A 20854-nucleotide genomic window follows, 5' to 3' on the forward strand; every position below is an offset into this window, starting at 1 on the left:
AGACAAAAGAGAAACATAAGAGCAAAACAACCACAATCTAGATGGTGATTGTGCATAGATCAGAGTACAAGCCGATCAGCCCCTCCCCCGTACTATGTAACTTAAGAGCCAGATACACATCAGACATGACCCGTTGCCGAAGCCTTCCGAAATCGAATTTGATGCCCCTGAAAAAGATGTCGTTTCTTTCGGTCCATATGACCCACCATGCTGAAAGCAACATAGGACTGAGAGAGAGAGAGAGAGAGTTACACACAGAATAAATATCTATAACATAGGACTGCTACTTATGCATTCCTATGCTATTTTTCATGAAAACAATAATCACATTTGAGCTGTACATATTGTGATCTGATACCTTACATGCATAAATATTTGAAGCATAAGGATGCTACTTATGCATTCCTATGCTAATTTTCAAGAAAAACAATACCCACGATTGAGCTGTATACACTTTGAAGCTCTCTGGCTCCATCACTTTTTTCTTTGTTTTTTTTTTCCTCAATTTCTTTGATCCATGTCTCTTTTCCTCCCACCACTATATTTTATTTATTATTATTTTTTTTGTTAGTGTTGCGTCCACCACTTTTTACATCACTCTAGCAATCATTTTTCATTGTTCCACCATGCTTCGCACAGTGGCTGAAAAAAACAGAACCATCAGCAACAGTTGAATCTTGATGGTGATGCAGACAAGCTTTTCAAGCATCAGCTCCTATGTGATCTGTTAAAACCTCCTGAGATTATTTGGATTCTTTACTGCATCAAAATCCATGCAAAGTCAAGCGGCAACACGCCCCTTCTCTAAGGCAACTGCACTGTGCACAGCAAACTAATTTCTACAACTACCCGTTGGAGATGCTTAAGAGGAGCCAGAAGCTCGGCAAAGGAAGGGCGCAAACTTGGATCACTACAAAAACAGAATTAAATTATTTAACAGATCACACACCCATTAAAGGATCAAGCATTGAAAATAATTTACAAAGATTGCCACAACTCTCTCTCTCTCTACTATATATATATATATATATATATATATATATATATATATATATATATATATATATATATATATATATATATATATATATATATATATATATATATTCAGGCAGTGATATATTCCATCTACACAAACCTAACCTACCTTTGCCAACAATCATGTATTATGTTCGCAACCATTGGGTGGACATCTTCTGGAATACTGAGTCGTCTGTTTTGAAATCCAACAGCACCAACAACTTGCATTGGGTTCATCCCACTCCATGGAATGCGTAATGTAGCCAACTCCCATAGTATCACACCGAAGCTATAGACATCACATCTGAGAAGACAGAAAGGCTCAATCATGGCCCTTAAAAAGAAAAATATAATCTCAAACTCAAGCAAATTAATTTCTTAATATCATCCTGGTTGTTTCACTCACTTTTCATTGGATGGTTCATTCCGTAACACCTCTGGTGCCATCCACTCAGGCTGCAGTTTAACAGTGAAGAATTTAACTTCCAGTATTGTTAAGTTTATGGAAAAGTTAAATCCTAATATATTAAAAATGAATAAAGCAGACTTGCAGGAGAAGAAAAGCAGATGCACAAAAAAAAGCTCAGTGCAGTTTCTTATGTTCATATTCCAACAGTTGCAGTGAGAAAACGCTGAATAATCTAGTTCATGTTAACATTCACAAATACAGCACTGAATGACTAGGACTCGTGATACTTAGAACAAAAAAAATATCTATCCAAAATTAAATGGTTAACCTAGTCTTCCAACCAAAATTATATACCATGACAGATTCAAACAAATCAACCGTGGTGACAGACCATGTATCGTTCTCCAATAGGCACAAATTTAATCCATAGAGCATCAGAAATTTAGTACGATGCCTAACAAAGAGCATACTGAAGATCAAAGTAAAAATGATGCTAATGTTTGAAGAAACACGTACTGTTCCAGCTGTAGATTTTGAGGACAGAAACGTATGGTGCTTTAGACGTGACAAGCCAAAGTCACATACCTGCACATGTTCAAAAATTTGAACAGAAAATAAAGTTATTCATAGAATGTATCAGCCACCAAAATCGAACTTTTAGATTCCACAAATCAATTTGATTGATATCATGTGTATCTTGGTTCTCATCTATGTCACATGGGTGCGGGTGCGGGGATGCGGCACTTTCAAAAAACCTGGGTGCGGGGGTGCGGAGGTGCGGCAAAAATATAAAAAATTATATATATATATATATATATATATATATATATATATATATATATATATAAAGTCCAAAAGTTGGACATAAATGACCCTGGGTGCGTTGACTGCACCCAGGGTCAGGTTGACCGCATCGGGTGCGGGTGCGGCACTTAGTTGGAGAATCCCTGTGACATATAGGGCAAAAAAAAATTTCTTGGCAAATTTTTTTTTTAAGTCTGAGAATTGGACCAAAATGACCCTGGGTGCGTTGACCGCACCCGGTGCCGCATCGGCGTCGAGTCGAGTCAACGCGGGTGCGGCACCCTGCTAGCCGAATCCCTGTGACATAGGTTCTCATTAGGATTCATGTGCAGCAGAAAGCAAGGAACAATTGCTAGATGGATTAGGAAGGCATCAGTTTGATCTATACCAACTGATGAACAGGAAATAACATGGATATAAAACGACTTGCAGGTAAAAAACTAACAGACATTCTGTTTTGATAAAGAAGTGCAACTGTGACTTGAAGCTGATTCAATGTGTAAATTTAAAGTTGGATCAAAAATAAATTCAAACAAAAAGGTGAAAATCAAGAATTGGAAAACATATCGTTTCAAGAGAGCATTCAAACAGAAGATATCTCTATGAAATCCATATTGGCATGCAGACTTGAAGATAAGTTGTCCACACAATCTACACCTTCTGCTAGTGGTTTGGACATATCTATGGCAATTTAGTTTCTTGTTTATCCATGGAATAAGACTACCGGATATAGCATGCAACATCCTGATGTTTCTTGTTTATTTTTTACCAGCCTACAACCCTCCAGAGATTGGGTTTGAGTCAGATGGGTCCAAGATGAGGTGTCCCTAGCAAAAGATTTTCATAAAAATAACTGGTTAGTTGCCTGGTGTGAACCACGAAAGAGATCCAAGCACCAGTGCTGAATTGTCCCTTGTCATATATATGTTCTGTAACAGGCAATTATGAAGCTCAGGATTGAACGCATTCAAAATTAACATGTGAAACATACAGAAGCTAACTTTGCAACAGAGTTGCATATATCAACATGAAATTATTTTTCTACACTAAAACATACTGATATTTCATTGTTCCCTAGTGTCAAAGGGCATCATAGAGGTGAAGGTATTTACTTGCTGATGGTTTACTCCACGATCAGGAAGTCAAAATAGGGTCGTATAAAAAGATAGACTTTGAAATGGGTATATTATTTATTTTTATCTTTCGATATAAAGATTTATGGAAGTTACTCTATGGGGATATGTGTTCAACCCAGGCTAAAGTTTGTGAGGTATTAGAAAAGTCAGAAAAGTTTGGAAGATATTCATTAGGAGTAAAGTTTGGGACTTAAAACTGTAGATTTCACACTAAGTATACATAACACTGTTAGACAAGACATTCTGTGAATTGTAAAGGATAAAATAGGATATTGATCATTGTACAACATGAGGTCAATTTTTAGCTTCCAATGCCTAGGTAGGGACCCACTTTAACCACCCAATTCTTATCAACAAGAAGATTTGGTGACTTCAGATCCCGATGCACAATTGTAGGATGGCTTGTGTGCAAGTAATTCATTCCCTTGGCCTGCAAAAAGAATACCTAAAAGTCAGGCATGAGGTTAAAATAATCCTATGAATCAATCAGAAGTACTAAATCCTACAACTCTATTATACCACATCAAGAGCCATTTTCAACCGGCGTTTCTCATCAATTTGAACATTTGGACGGTGTAAAAGCCTGAACAAGCTCCCCCTGCATTAAAATGGCATAATTTTCATGGTTAAGCAATCTATTAATTCAAACTTCTCTATTTTAAAATAAGGCAAAAAAATTGATGCAGATCAAAAGACAAAGTAAATACCTTGGTAGAAATTCAGTTAATATTGATAAATTTGGAGGATGAGTTACTGCCCCCATAAAAAGTACAACATTTGGATGCCTCAGCCTTAGCATGATTTCCACCTGCAAAATACCAGTTGCACTTATAAGGCTCAAGATGGAAGCACATGCATCTTTTGCTGTATCAAAAGGTAAGACAGCACCAATAGACCATGTTGCAGCACTAATTGTCTTGCCTCTTTTTTTATAATTAGCCATTAAACAAGAACATCATATTGATGTGTTGCATAAGTATAATGTCAGATAAAGCAAATGAATTATTGTTCCATTGGAACCTTACTTCGCATTTAAATTGCTGAATTGCATCTCCTGACAAATCTTGGTCCAGGAATTTCTTAACAGCAACCTCCTGTGACAGTCATATTACATCAAACTTAGAAAGTTCCAATTTCCAACTGATCAAAAGTACATAATATGCAACACAAAGGAGTAAGAACTAATTCTTGGGATAACTACGATAAAGAACAGTGCAAGGGTCCAGAAATCTGGATAAAAAAGGGAAAGTAAAGTCCACAAGTAGGAGAGCAGAATTTTAAACTATGCACAACAGGAAGTAAAAAAAAGAACTATAATTTGTTTAAAATTTTACCGAGAGAAGCTGAAATCAGTTAAGGGAACCAATCTTCTGGCAAAGTTTGCAAACACAATGTCTCCGAATGGGCGTGTGTGCACACAAACACACATGCATCTAATTGCACTAGACAGTAAATCACAGCATAATCTTTCATATATCCACCTAGTGATTCCCTCCAAATCTTTGTCTCCCATTTTTTCGAGGTTTCTTCCACATGCATCAATGATTGAACATGGTCGGACACAAGTTTGGTCTTAGATTGATCCTAAGATGAGGTTGGTTAAAATACAGGAAACTTACTAATGACAAAACTGATGAAACTCATTTGTGAATCCACAACTAGGTAGGTCATTCCTTTTTTTCCCAGAAATGAATGTGAAACTTTCATTGAAAGAAATGTGATGAGAGGTCATCGAAGCAAATATAGCAGAAAGGGAACAAAAAGATCAAAGAAGGATGTCTTACTGCCCTAATATAAATACTAACAATTCAGCTAATCCCACTTGTCCCAAGCAAACAAGACGATACAACATAATTCTCTGAAACATGAACCATTTATCTTCTTGTCTTCAGATCTTCTGTTCCTTTCCATCATGCAATAAAAACCATCATTTCCAGACCTGATTCCACCTCTTACCCTTCCTCTTTAACCAGGGAACCAGAAGTATATGCCTAAAAAGATAAACTCTCCAATGATCGAATTCTCATTTTGGACAAAACACTTTTATCAAACCAACAATTTGCACCTTACCACCATTGCCTAATTTGATAACACTTTTGTCCTTAAATTCTTCTAGAGTTTTAATCCACCAATTCCACATACCCAAGCTATTGTTTCATTGAGCTCTTAGTTGTCAAAAGCGCTAGTCAGAGCCTAGGCGGAAGATCCCAAAAAGGACTAGTCGGTGTAATGAAATGAAAAATAGAATGCAAGAAAATGCCTCTTATGGGCTTTTAAGAACACAATATCAAATAACACCAAGACCACTTATGGGTCAACACAAAAGCACAGACATAGGCCACACAAGGGCCAAGAACACACTTAAAATATAGGAATTTTGTAAAACAAAATGCTTGAGAAAGCATTAACTTTACAAGAGGGGAATACCTCTATTTATACCCATCCAAGGCCCTTGAGAGCCAATGGGACACTCCCCAACGGCTCTATTTCTAGCTAGCCGTTGGGGAGGACCCAACTACCCTATGGGCTGATTACAATTATGCCCTCAACATTAAACTAAATACCTAGTTTATAAAAATGAAAATGAAAAGATTGTTGTGCCCCTAATAGGCACAACCCATTACAAAGTTCTGAAAAGACAAAAATACCCTTATTGAGTATTTACCTATTACAATGATAAAGTATATGTATATAATGTATATAGACATTATACATATATATATTTATATACATACATGTATATGCATATCCTAACACTCACCCTCAAACTCACGGTGCCACAACCGAGAGTTTGCCAAGGAGAAATTGTAATCTTGGTGACGGAAGTGTTTTGGTGAAGAAGTTTGTCAATTGATATGTAATGCTCTTCAAAAATTCTTCTCTGACATAAAGACAGTCAATTTCGATGTGTTTGGTCCGCTCATAAAATATGTGATTGTCGGCGATATAAATTGCACTTTTGTTACAACATAATCTTGAGGGTTCTGCTACGCGAACTCTCAAGTCTTTCAATAATTGTTTCAACCATACCAACTCAGAAGTAATGGTTGTCATATCTCAATACTCTGCTTCTGTAGAAGACAAGGACACATTTTTTTGCATTTTCACGAAATCAATGAATCTCCTACAAAAACACAAAAACCCGTAGTTGATGATGATCATTCACATCTCATCTCTAATCAGAGTGAACATGTAATAACTTCTAATGAAGAAGATGACAAAAATAAATCATAATTAATAGTATTTTTGATATATCTAATAATCTTCGTTATAGCACTCATATGTATTGTAGTAGGAGCATGCTGAAATTTAGTAGAGTCAATAGCATGATCAATATCAAGGCGAGTAATAGATAGATAAATTAAAGTTTCAGTCATTTGTTTGTATGGAGTTAGATTCTTCAGAGGTTCTCTGTCATCCTTCTTCATCTTAGCATTGATGACCTCTAGAGTATCAATTCATTTTTCATCCGAAAGCCCTGGTCATTCTATGATCATTAGATACTTAGCTTGCGATAAATAATAACCACGAGGTGAGTAAGTCACTTAAATTTCAAGAAAATACCGTAAAAAACCAAGATATGTCGTATCAAAGTTAGCTTTGAGAACATCTTTGATATGACTAACTCTTTGTTTATCACCTTCTGTGATATCATGTCATCAACATAGAGAAGTAATATCACCATACATGCATTAAAAGACTTAAGAAACAATGCAGTATCAGTATAACAAGATTTGAAACCAAGTTGTGTCATCACTCTACCGAATCGATTATACCAAGCCTTAGGGGCTTGTTTTAGACCATACAAAGCCTTTCATAAATGAAATACATTTTCATGTGCCAACCCTAATCTTGGGGGAGGTTTCATGTAAACTTTCTCATTAAGATGACCACGCAAAAAAATATTTTTAACTTCCATTTAAAAGATGGTCATTTTCTAATCGAGGCTATAGAAATTGGAGCAAATGTTTCATCATAGTTTATTTCGTACTCTTGACTATATCCTTTGGCTACAAGTCTAGTTTTATATCTTTTCAATGTCTTATCATTTTTTGTTTTAATTTTATAAATCCATCTATACCTTATGGATTTCTTTCATTTAGGTAATGTTTGAATTTTCCAAGTTTTTGCCTTTTCTAAAGCTTTTCATTCATCATTCATGACTTTAATTCATTCTTGGTGATTCTTAGCATCATTATAAGAGAATGGTTTCACATATGAGTGAATAGCGATCTGACATGCTCTATACTTGGGTTCAAAGGAGTCATAGGACACAAATCTACTAAGAGCTTTGAAAATCCTCATGGATTTTCTAATACTTGATGAATCTATGTCATGATTTTGAGAATATCTTTTTAAGGCACATGGAAGATTATTTTCGGTATGTCGAGTATAAGTTTGAACTTCATTATGTGATTGGTCTATGTCATCAAGACTTTCATTCTCATTCTCATGTGCATCATGAGTGTCCTCATTGTCACTCTCATGCACATCATGAATGTCATTACTATCATAATCAATAACTTTATCATGCTTATTAGCAAGAAAAAAAAGAAAATAATATTCACAATGCTCTTTGAATTTGTTTTTATTAAATCCATTTTTGTTTTCAAGGAAAGTGACATTTCTTGAAACATATAGCTTGTCCTTTCTAATTTCATAACATCTATACCCTGTTTTGATTTTTGGCATATCACTAGAAAACACAAGGAATGGATTTAGTGAAAAGTTTGGCATTCTTGTTGGTAAGAACAAGGCATTTACAACAAAAAATTTCTTAACCTTTTATAATCGGGAGGAGTTTTAAATAATTTTTTAATAGGGAAAATTTTTCAATAGTATTTAAAGGTGTTCTGTTTATCAAATAAACCGTCGTAAGAGCGGCTTCGGCCCAAAAACTTTTAAGAACATTTCTTGATATAAGAAGTGTTCTAGTAGTCACAATAATATGTCAATGTTTTTTTTTTTGCTAGTCCATTTTGTTGAGTATAAGGACGAGATTTTTTATGAATAATTTCATGTAAATTAAGATAATTTTTTAAATTTGATAAAAAATCTCCTCCGAAATCAGATCTAAAATTTTAATGTTGGCTTTGAATTGAGTTCTTGTGTAATGATGAAATTTTTGAAAACAATCAAATACTTCATATTTGTACTTAAGAAAATATATCCAAGTACTATAATTATCCACAAAAATAACATAGTATGATACTCCTCCTTTAGACACAACTGGATCCAGTCCCCATACTTCTGAATGCACTAACTGAAACGGTTTTTTAGATATAAAATGACTAGGTCCTTATGGCAAGGACTTCATTTTACCAAGAATACAATCTTCATAAACCAAATCTTTTTCTTTATAATTTGTAAGAAATATAAACAAATTTAATTTTGACATGCTAGGAGTCCTAATTTTTTTGTGCCAATTTTTTATATCTTTTTTTTTATAAAATTACAAAAATATGTATTGATAATTCAAGATTGTCCATAACATAAAAATTCCATCTTCTATGGCCTCGCCCAATCGGCTTCCAAAACTAGAGATCATGTGTCAAGCAATCATTAGATAAGAAAGAAATTTTGCACTCATGATCCGCAATTTGAGAAACGGATAGGAGATTTAAATTTAATTTTGGCACTATTCTATCATTTGATATATGAAAAGTTTGATGTTTTTGCAAAGTTTCAAAACTTTTGAATTTTAAAGAAGTTTCATCAGTGGTTGAAACATAAGAATCATTTGGGTTAATATGACATTCGGATAGTATGGACTCATTTGGAATCATATAAAAAGAAGCTCCAGAATCAAGAATCCAAGAAGTCTTACCGAGATCAATACATGTGGATACAGCCGCACCGAAGAGAGAAGAGGCTAGATTTTTTAATATTAGTTGTAGTTCCTTCATGAGTTGTGCTAGAGACATTGAGCCAACTCTTTAGAGCTTTCATCTACACCATTCCTTTCAAAAGATGGCCCCAAGGAAGCCGCTTTCTTTTCATCTCTTCGATCTTCTCTTCTCTTTTTTAGGCAAAAAGGTTTGATGTGACCCGACTCATTAAAGAAGTGGCATATTAATTTACAACTCTTCTTGTATTCATAATCATTTCTTCTATGATCATTTGAGATTCTCTCATAATTATTTGAGCATCTTCCATAATCATTGGAGTTTCTCCCAAAGTGAGGAGGCTTGTAAGCCCTTGTGTGGTTTTCGGACCTTTACATAGCAAGCACGGATTCTTCGTCTTTAGTAGAGGAAGGTTTTTTCAATCTATTTTCCTTCATAGTTAATTCTTCAAGTGTTTCAATTATGAATGGTACTCCTCGTCTACGAAGAAGGGTTGATTTGGTCCCTTCAAATTTGGGTCTAAGCTCATTAACAAATTGGTAGAAATGCTCTGTTTTAATTTGATTTTCACGGAGTTAGTACATCTTAAGGGCCATGTCACTTAGTCTCTAAAAGAGTCAATTCATCCCAAAGAAGAGAAAGAAATTTGTAATATTCTCTAATGCTTATTTCTCCTTGGGTCATGGTTCTAACTTTATTTTGCACATTACATATATGAGCTATGTCTTTTAGACAATATATATCTTTGATATACTTATATGCATCACTAACAAAATCAAATTTTACCAAACTCGAACACTTCTTTATGTCAACACTATTGATTAGTCATCCAATGATCTTGGAATGACCTATCCTCCATTCTTTTCATTTTTTCTCATATTCAGCAATGGCTTTAGGCATATCTTGTCCTTGGAGTGCTACTTGCCATTTTCGATCTTAGTAAGCATGAGTTTTGGTTTTCTTTAGGTGCCATCAACCAAACCCCATAGACCTTTTTCTCATATTTTGTGTTTTAATATGGATGCCCACATCACATAGTTTATATCATTGAGTCTCACGGGAATGAAGATGACTTCTCTATCATCTTCCATTTTTATAAATAAAGAATAGAAGAAAAGAGAAAGAAAAATAGAAAGAGAAGAGGTAGAATAGAAGTGAAGTACTCTTTGGACACCACGAGCACACGATCCACGCTCTCATGACTACATGAACAAGTTCCTTAATTGATGGCTCTGATACCATGTGATGAAATAAGAAATAAAATGCATGAGAATGCCTCCCATGGGCTTCCAAGAACACAATACCAAATCACACCAAGACCATTTATGGGTCAACACAAAAGCACATACATATAGGCCACACAAGGGCCAAGAACACACTTAAAATATAGGATTTTTGTATAACAAAATATTTGAGAAAGCATTAACTTTACAAGAAGGGAATACCCCTATTTATACACAACCAAGGCCCTTGAGAGTCATTGGTGCTAAAAATGTAAATATATATATATATATATATATATATATATATATATATATATATGTGTGTGTGTGTGTGTGTATGTGTGTGTGTGTAACTAGATTAGTAACTAGGGCTAGTCTAGTTAGGTTAGAGTTCTTTTTTTGTTGAGATGGGACTAGTCAACTTTGAGAGTCGTTGGAGGTCCAATGGACCTATTTAGAGTTGTTAGACTCCCAATGACTCTTTCTTGGACTCCATCTTTGCGTATAAATAGGGGAAAACCCCCACCTAATAATGCTTTTTGCATTGAATCATTATCAATAAAATATTATTTTTTAATTGTTGTGGTAACCACCTTTGGTAGACTTGGTGTGTGAGCCCATTTTGTGGCTTTTGTGTATTCTTTTGGTGCTTTGGTGGAACTCTTTTGAATGTCCACTTTGATGATTTGGTGAACATCTTTAGAGGAACTTGTTTTCTTACATGGTATCAGAGCTTGGTGATCAAGCTGATTTTATTTTTTGGTTCATTGGGAAGCATGCTACTCAAGATTCGAAAGAGTTGAAGTCTCTTTTGCAAAATTCATTCAAGTGCTTGTGAGATCGTGATAGTATTCATGCTTTTTATTGGTGGTAGAGTGTTCGTGATCCTCTCTTTGTTTTTCCTTTCTCACTCTTATTTTTATCCAGAGTTACAAGTCGAGGAAGCAGGAGCGGGAAGCGGGAGCAGGAAGCGAGGCACTTTCAAAAATTTAGGAAGCGGGGAAGCGGGGGACCACTTAGAAGAAAATTCTGAACCGTCTCGAAAGCGAACAGGAAGCGACCTAGGAAGCGAACCGGAAGCGAGGGGGAAGCGAAAAAAATGGAAAAAATGGGGAAGCGAGGGGGAAGCGTGGGGGAAGTGTGCTTCTCATAAAAGGGAAGCGTGCTTCCCAAAAAAGGGGGACGCTTCCCCTCACGCTTCGGAAGCGTGGCGTTTCGCGCTTCCGAAGTGCCCTTCCCCTTTTGCTTAGGCGCTTCCGGTAACTCTGTTTTTATCCCTCATCGCTATCTTTTGTTATATTCTCTTTAGCCCTTTATGATAATGAAAATGTCACCACAAAACTCATCTAGCTCAATGACATAAATTATGTAACATAAGCCTCAATCATGAAGCACCTCACATGGGTAAAAGGGTTGTGGGGATTAGTGGATGGGTCTTATTCGAAACCCAAATTAATTTTTACTAAGTTGAACGTGAAAAAGAAGTACCTCTTACGAAGGTTGAAAAGACCAGTGCTATGGTCACCTATGAGAAAAAATGAAAAGAATGGAGAATGGGGCACGCGAAGATTATGTCTTGGCTCATTAGTAGTGTTGATATCAAGAAATGCTCTAGTCTTGTCAAATTTGAACATGCAAATAAGGCATGGGATTATCTTAAGATGATGTATTCTCTTAAAGATATTGCATACATATGTAATTTACAAGACAAAATATGTACTATGACTAAAAAAGAAGTATTAAAGAATACTTTAGTGAGTTGTCCGATCATTGGAAGGAGTTGGCTCTTCTTGAGCTTAGATGACATTGTCTCGAAGATATAGAGCTCCGTCAAAGACAATTTGATGCGAAGCATTTCTATCAATTCATCAATTGCCTGAGACCGGAGTTTGAGTCTACAAAATCGACTCTTCTTCATAGAGGAAAAGTTACTGATCATGCATAATTTCAGCATTTTAGATACATATTTTTATGAAAGATCTATCAAAAAATGAATTAAGAACTCATTCTTGTCAACGTTTCGGGAAACTGCTTTAAATTCGAAAATGAAAAAAAAAACATCAATTTCAACATTGTGTGTTTTAATTAGTTTAGGAGTTTTTGAGTCATATTTTAATTAGTTTAGGATTGAGCATTTCTGAAAAACAGTTTTTAGCAAGGTAGTTTTTAGAATTTTTGAAAATTAAATAAGAGTTTTTAGAAATTTTTGTTTTAACCTAGATTTTTTAGTATAAATAGTATTTTTCAAGACAGAGGGGGCGTCCTCCCTTGAAAAAAATGCATGCTCTTTCTCTCCCTCTCCTCTTCATTCTTCCATCTTGAGTTTCGTTCGATCACCGGTTCTCCCTCACTTCTTCCCTCCTTTGATCTTTATTTCATCTTACTTCGAATCCCTGCTCTCGCCGGTGTTTCTTCCCTATCGTCGGAGTGCACGTTCAACCATGGGAGCGACCGTTCTTTTTCTCAACCCCTCCATCGGAAGGGGGCTGTGAGGTTTGCTTCTTCTCCCCTACCTTTTTAGTTGATTTACACGTAGTTTAGATTTGTTTTTAACATTGTATATTAGGTAGTTTAATTTCAGCAACATCGCTTTCTCTAGAATAGTCGATTCTTGATTCTTGCTTTCTGCAATAATAGATTAGAATATAATGCATCATAGAGTAGTCTTGCTGGTTATTTTATTTTATTTCTGTTAGAATAATAATCTGTTTCTTGTAGAAAACGCAGCATAGTGGAGTTTTATTCTTAAGGCCATAGAATCGAATTTTTTTTGTGATCTGCACTACTCGTGATCTGCACTAATAAACCCGAAAAATAACTTGATCTGGAAACACGCTGCACTGCGTGACTGGCAGACCACGCTATTTTCTAGCGTGTGCCAAAAGTCAGGCGCAAAGTGTGTTGCCTTGGATCAAGGGAATCGCACGGCCCGCATACATGCAGGTCAGTGTTTCTTCGAGATCTAGTGTGCGTGCTGAACGAACGTTAATCTGATTTTTGTGATCTTTTTAATCACGATGTTCTGGTTCAGCACACATTTTTATTTTTAGTGGTCTACGTGAATCAAATCACGTGTGTGCTAGATCTGTTCCTTCTTTTGAAACTAACGTCCACCACTTTATTTTCCAGAGTGATTGACGTTAATCCGTTCACTGGTCTGCGTGATCTCCTTTGATTTATTTTAATTCGTGTTAAGTAGCTACGTTGCTTTACTGTTAACATTTTTTTTATTAGACTTGAGTAAGAATTTTAGTCTCTTCACTAGTTCATAAGTTAGTCACGTTTTTTCTAGATTTAGTTTTATAATTCAGCATCAACATTAGAATAGTTTCTTTTTTTTTAACTAATTAGAGTGGATGTGTTCTATTCTTTTTGTTCCACGGTTTAATTAGTTCAGTCTAAATTACTGTTTTATTTTAGTTAGAATATATCTCAGCTTATTTTGCAAATTAGTTAGATTCAATTACTTTGCTAAATTAGTTACTTTTAGGTTCAACGTTTTTCTTAAATTGAGTTAGTTTGTTCAAGTTTGTTTCAAGTTGTTAGATTGTTAGTAGTTAGTTTGTTAAATATTTGTTACAAGTTGGTTAGAACAGTTAGTTTGATTCTTGTTTTTATGTGATTAACCTTCGTTTTAGGAATAGTGTCTTTGGTTGTTTTGTGTTTTTTGTCTTTTTGTGTTTTTCAGAAAAGCTTTGCAAGTGAAGAAAGGCCTTTCAAAAGGCCCACCAAGTCCCTCAAAAGTCCACTGAAGGTCCCTCAGAGGTCCCTCAAAAATATAAAGCAATTAATGCAAGACATTTAAACATCAAATATCACTAGCTCTTGGATTCATTTGAAACAGAAGACCCTTGTTCCACTGCATACAGAAGACCCTTTGTTTAATTTTTTCTTTTCTTTTAGTTTTAGGGCCATTTACTTTTAAGCTAATTTGTAATAAAGCCTGTTTATTATTAAGCCTGTTTATTATTTTTGAACCTACTGTAGAGGGTAACTCATTTTAATTAGTTAATTATTTTTATTTTAAGTCAATAAAAACTGCAATTCTGTGGAATACAAAGTTGTTCATTCCGTTCTCTGTGTTCGACCCGGATCTCACCCTAGTGTGAGCCGGTTTTTATTATTTGGTGTAGGGCTTTCACAAAACGTTTTATCAAAAATATATCTTTAAAATCTATTTCATAAAATCCACACCAGTAACCTATATTAAAGAGCTAAGTATAGAGGAAAATAGGCTTAAAAAGAAGACATTCAAGAATGCTGATGACTCGGTTCTAGCTGTATCTAAGCCAAAAAACCATGTTCATACTTATAAACAACCACACTATAGAAGACCAAACAATGATCACTATGGAAAACAAGGCAATGAGTTTGAGAAGAAAAAATTATTTGTTATTATTGTCGCAAACTAGGACATGTTAATACCTATGTCAATATGTGTGTGTGCGGGTGCGTGTGCGAGTGCGGGAGGGTATATATAAATTTTTTTAATATTTTAATATATATAACTTATACATAAAGCAAGCTCCCAATAAAAAAAACAGTTTTTCACTAGAAATAATAAAAATTAAGATCCAAATTCAGATGCAGAAAATTCATACAAAATCAGGATCCGATTAGTTAGTCGAGTATGTAGCCTAATCGGGTTACCAGTGGATTCAGCCATTCAACAATAAAATAAGTGCTTGAAATTAGAGCAAATATCTCCCCATCTAATGCAGAAATCCATTCCAATGCAAGTTTTACTTTTTATGACAAAGTTCTATAAAAAAATATAAAAGTAACTTTTTATAACAAAGTGTAAAAAAACAGTAAAAGAATATACATGACTGAGTATTTAATGCACATTTTCGGCTGATGTTAGGACAAAACTTTAAATATTTTTAAAGTGAAGCATCTTTTATGACTCTCTGTAAAAAGTATAAAAGAATGTACATGGCTCAGCGCTTTATGACAAAGCCTTGTAAAAGCAATAAAAGAATGTACGTGGCTTAAAGCATTTAATGCACAGCGTTTCAAAAACTTTGTAAAATACACGACTGACGCCGTTAAGATGTACTTATATGTACATATACATATATGTATATGTATATATATACATATACATATATGTATATATAAATATTTGTAAATTGAAATACCCATAGAGGGTATTTCAGTCTTTTTAATGTAATTTACTGTAGCTTTTTTTTTTGCTTTTTGGGAGCATCTCCAAAGTAGCTGTTGGAGCTGCTCCCAATGGTTATAATTCTAACAGTTGGGAGCAGCCCAACAGCCACTTTGGGATGCCCCCCCTTGTGGTGATTATTGTATAAATAGGCCACTAGTGGCCATGTATTCTTTAACACTCTTATGAGTGATTATATGCAATAACAACATTTGTTAAGACCCTTGTATGGGTGGTTCGGTGATTCAATCAAGCATTTTACTTGATTGAAGGTTTCTTGTCTTCTTTTATTTTTTACTTCCTCTTGTTGTAAATGGAGAATGAGAGGGAAGTGATTGTCTCTGTTCTCGTACGCCTAAATGACACCAACTATGTCACGTGGGCATCCATAGTAAAACATAAAATATGAGAAAAAGGGCTCTGGGGATTGGTTGACGGCACCGACAAGGAGCCTAAACTCATTCTTACAAAGTTAGAGAATGGAAAAGAAATTGCACTTCAAGGAGAGGAAATGGCTTAAGTCGTTTCTGAATATGAGAAAAGATGGAAGGAATGAAGGATGGGTAATGGTAAAAACCCCAACAACTATGAAAAGAAGGGGGGTGATCATGAGCCAAAAAAAGGTGAAAAATTATTTGCTACCATTGCTATGAACCAGGATACCAAACATTTTTGTCTCAAAAGAAAGAAGGATGATTATAAGGAAGACAAAAGAGTGGCTTCGGTTGAAATGAGTGAAATGGACGACTCCAAATGCATCGGTTCGCTCTCTTTAGCTCAATTAATGGAGGCATTGCAACCTATGTTTAAAGCTCAATCTTCTTATTCGGGAGCGGCCATATCGACAAGCGACAACTATGGTGAGACCTCTTGGATCTTAGATTCTGGTGTTTCATTTCATATGACCCCTAATGAGTCCATATTGTCCGAATGCAAGTTTAACTCAAATAATCTTTGTCTCAACTGCCGATGACACCTCTTTGAAATTCAAAAGTTCTTGTGTTTATCAAAAACCTCCTATATTTCACATACCAAATATTAGAGTAGTACCAAAATTAAATTTAAACCTCCTATCGGTTTCTCAAATTGCGGACTATGGTTGCAAAATAGTTTTCTCATATAATAATTGTTTAATACAGGATCTCCAGTCCGGAAAGCCGATTGGGCAAGGCCATAGAAGAGGGGACCTCTATGTTATGGACAATCTTGAATTGTCAAAACAAGCATTTTGTAATTTTGTGAAAAAGAAAAATGTAGAAATTTGGCACAAAAGACTAGGACATCCTAGTGTGACCAAATTACAATTATCTTCAGTTCTTTTAAATTGTAAAAGGAAAAATTTTGTATATGAAGATTGCATTCTTGGCAAAATGAAGTATTTACCTTTTGGTACAAAACATCTTATAACTAAGAATCCATTTGAACTAATGCATTCAGATGTATGGGGATACGCACCAGTCATATCCAAAGGAGACATTTCTTATTATGTTGTGTTTGTGGAAGTATTTGATTGTTTTAAAAAATTTCACAGTTATATTCAAAATCAATTTAAGACCAATATTCAAATTTTTAGAACTAATTTTAGAGGAGAATTTTTGTCAAAAGAATTTAAAAATTATCTTGACTTAAATGGGATTGTACATCAAAAGTCATGTCCATATACCACTCAACAAAATGGTCTTGCGCAAAGAAAGCATGGACACATTATTGAAACCACTAGAACACTTCTAGTATCTAAAAATGTTCCTAAACATTTTTGGGCCGAAGCCGCCCTTACGGCAATCTATTTGATAAATAGAATGTCTTCAAAAAATATTGAAAACATTTCTCCTATTGAAAAATTTTGTAAAATGTCTCCCGATTACAAAAGGTTGAGGGTTTTCGGGAGCATATATTTGTTCCTACCAACAAAAATGATAAACTCTTCCCTAAAGCTATTCCTTGTGTGTTTTGGGGTTATGCCGAAAAGCAAAAAAGATATAGGTGTTATGACATTAAAAGAAACAAATTATATGTTTCTAGAAATGTTACGTTTCTTGAAAAAGAAAACGGGTTTACCAAAGATAATATCCAAGAGAATTGTGATTATTCGTTCCTCTTTGACCTAGTCAATGATAAGAGTGAAAATATTCATGAAAACCAAGACATACACGATAAAAATGAGAATGTGAGTAGAAGTCTTGTCAATATAGACCTATCTTACGATAATTTACCAACCTATGCTCGACGTATTGAAGGTCACCCACCATGTGCTCTATAAAGATACTCCCAAAACCAAGAAGAAGATCCTTCTAGCCTTAGAAAATCCTTAGAAATTTCAAAAGCTCCTAGTAGATTTGTATCATGTGATTCCTTTGAACCAAGGTTTAGATCTTGCCTAATGGTCATTCACTCGTATTCCGAACTTCAATCATACCATGAGGCTAAACACCGTCATGAATGGATTAAGGCCATGAATGACGAGTTGAAAGCATTAGAAAGAGCAAAAACTTGGGGCATCCAAACATTACCTAAAGGAAAAAAAACTATAGGATGCAGATGGGTTTACAAGGTAAAAACCAAGTACGACGGAACATTAAAAAGATATAAGGCTACAAGAATATGAGATTGACTATGATGAGACATTTGCTTCAGTCGCTCGCATGACTACTGTTAGAACTCTCATTGATATAGCATCGATTAGGAAATGGCCTATATTTCAAATGGACGTTAAGAATGCCTTTTTTAAATGGCAACCTAGATGAAGAAGTATACATGGATCCCCCTCCTGGTTTGTCTTTAGCACATGGAAAAACTCTTTGATTACGTAAGGCCTTGTATGGCCTAAAGCAAGCTCCAAAAGCTTGGTATAATAGGTTCAATGATGTGATGACACAACTTCATTTTAAATCTTGTTTTACTAATACTGCATTGTTTGTTAAGTCTTCTAATGCAGGAATGGTGATTTTACTACCATACGTAGACGATATGATAATCACAGGAGATGATAAGCAGAGAGTTAACCATATCAAAGATGTGCTTAAAGCCAACTTTGATATGACAGCTCTTGGTTTTTTACGATATTTTCTTGGAATAGAATTTGTTAAATCACATCGTAGTTATTTTTTGTCACAGACTAAATATGCAGCGGAGATCATTGAAAGATCAGGACTCTCAGATGAAAAATTGGTCGATATTGTGGAAGTCATATATGCCAAAATGAAGATAGATGATCAAGAACCCTTGCAAGATCCAACACCCTACAGACAGATGATTGGGGCTTTGTCTCATCTTTCCATTACTCGTCCTGATATATCTCATGCTATTCATTCTGCTAGTCAATTTCAACATGCTCCCACTACAGTGCATATGAGTGTTGCAATGAGAATTGTTAGATATATTAAAAAATCTATTAATCTTAGCGTGTTTTTATCATCCTCCTCTTCATTAGAAGTCATTGCCTATTCTGATTCTGATTGGGGAGGGGATGCCAATGATAGACGTTCAACCACTGGGTTATGTGCATTTGTAGGTGACTCTCTAATTTCATGGCGATGCAAAAAGCAGCATAAGGTGTCACTCTCCTCCACTGAAACTAAGTATCGTGTCATGGCAACTACTACGTCTAAATTAGTATGGTTGAGACAACTTCTTGAAGACATGAGGATTCACATTGAAGGACCTTCAAAATTGTGTTGTGACAACAAGAGTGTTGTATGCATTGCAAGCAATCATACATTTCACGAGAGGACAAAACACATTGAGATGGATTGCCACTACGTTCGTGAAGAATTCTTTCGAAAGACTATCACCTTGCCTTATGTTTCATCTGAATATCAACTAGTGGATTTCTTCACCAAAGCACTACCATCACCCAGATTCCACTTCTTACTTGGCAAACTCTCGGTTGTTGGACCATGAGTTTGAGGGGGGTGTTAAGATGTACGTATATGTACATATACGTATATGTATATATATATATATATATATAAATATCTATAAACTGAAATACCCATAGAGGGTATTTTGGTCTTTTTAATGTAATAGGCGTCAGCCCACTAGGGGCTGACAACCTGTTTTTCTGTCTTTTTTTACTGTTTCTTTTTTCAGCTTTTTACTGTTAGTTTTTTCTGCTTTTTGGGAGCAGCTCCAAAGTAGTTGTTGGAGTTGCTCCCAACAGTTATAATTCTAACCGTTGGGAGCAGCCCAACAACCACTTTGGGCTCCCCCCCCCCTGTGGTGATTAATGTATAAATAGGCCACTAGTGACCATGTAATCTTGTGTGGGTGGTTCGGTGATTCAATCAAGCATTTCACTTGATTGAAGGAGAGTTCTTGCATGTGTTTTGGATTCTATCCATTTTATTACAGACGCTAGGACAAAATTTTAAATATTTTTAAATAATCCTGGGTGCAGGTTGACCGCGTCGGGTCCCTCACTGACACCCACACCCGCATCGTGTTGATGCCAGTGTGGCGGCCTCTATGTCGAGTCCCTATGACATAGGTCAAAACTTATTAGCCTAAGTTGAAGAGACCTTATGAGAAGAAGGTCGCCTCGATTAGATAAGACTCAAGTGAATTCCAAACTACGCAAGAGTCAACCATTGACAAGATGTCCTTGACTCAACTTGTTGAAGCACTTCAACCCTTACTCAAAAGAACTACATCAATCAGAGTCGTGGTCTCTTTTGTTGGCATCTCTTATCTCGGTAAATCTCTTTGACTTCTCGACTCAGGTGCCTCATTTCATATGAGGCCAAATGGTAATATTTTATTCGAATGTCATAACTCAACCAAGTCAAATATATTTATTGTTGATGGGACATCTCTTGAGATAAAAGGAATAGAAAATTTCAAAAATATTTCTCAAAACTCAAAAAGGTTTTCTATTTCCAAAATTAGATATATTCTCAAATTAAATCTAAATCTTTTATGTCTCTCAATTATCTGACCATGGGTATAATGTTTTCTTCTCTGGCAAGTGCAAGATCGCTATTAAGAGAAATTGATTGAGAAAAGCTATAGAAAAGGACCTTTATACTACATGAATTATTTGAAAATACCCAAGAATACCTTTTGTTATAATGTTTAGAAACTAAATTTTGATTTATGGTATAAAAGACTTGGTCATCCTAATGTATCCAAAATTCAGCATTTTTCAAATATGAAAAAAAAAATGTAATCTTGAAAATTTTACATGTGAAGATTGTATTTTTGGAAAAATAAAGAGATTGCCATTTCAAGAAAGAAACTTTGTCTCTACACGA

At 35.1% G+C, this 20854-nt stretch overlaps 1 protein-coding gene across 2 annotated transcripts in view; it reads right to left on the reverse strand.

Moving 5' to 3' along the window:
• Nucleotides 1–248: 248 nt before the first annotated feature.
• Nucleotides 249–20854, reverse strand: part of LOC149820355 (putative serine/threonine-protein kinase SIS8) — a 56197-nt gene continuing 35591 nt past the window's right edge. Inside the window, exons 6-13 of one of the 2 annotated variants that reach the window (XM_089982904.1) lie at nt 4395–4463; nt 4077–4177; nt 3889–3967; nt 3701–3799; nt 1946–2014; nt 1427–1476; nt 1148–1324; nt 249–910 (exon numbers count right to left, since the gene is read on the reverse strand). In XM_089982904.1, coding sequence (XP_089839030.1) covers nt 805–910; nt 1148–1324; nt 1427–1476; nt 1946–2014; nt 3701–3799; nt 3889–3967; nt 4077–4177; nt 4395–4463 — 750 coding nt within the window. In that variant the 3' untranslated portion in view covers nt 249–804. The remainder of the gene's footprint in view (nt 911–1147; nt 1325–1426; nt 1477–1945; nt 2015–3700; nt 3800–3888; nt 3968–4076; nt 4178–4394; nt 4464–20854) is intronic. The other variant, XM_089982905.1, reaches the window with a different exon arrangement.

Source organism: Nuphar pumila, chromosome 12 (assembly GCF_984573655.1).
Source record: "Nuphar pumila chromosome 12, dmNupPumi1.hap1.1, whole genome shotgun sequence".
Lineage (NCBI taxonomy): Eukaryota > Viridiplantae > Streptophyta > Magnoliopsida > Nymphaeales > Nymphaeaceae > Nuphar > Nuphar pumila.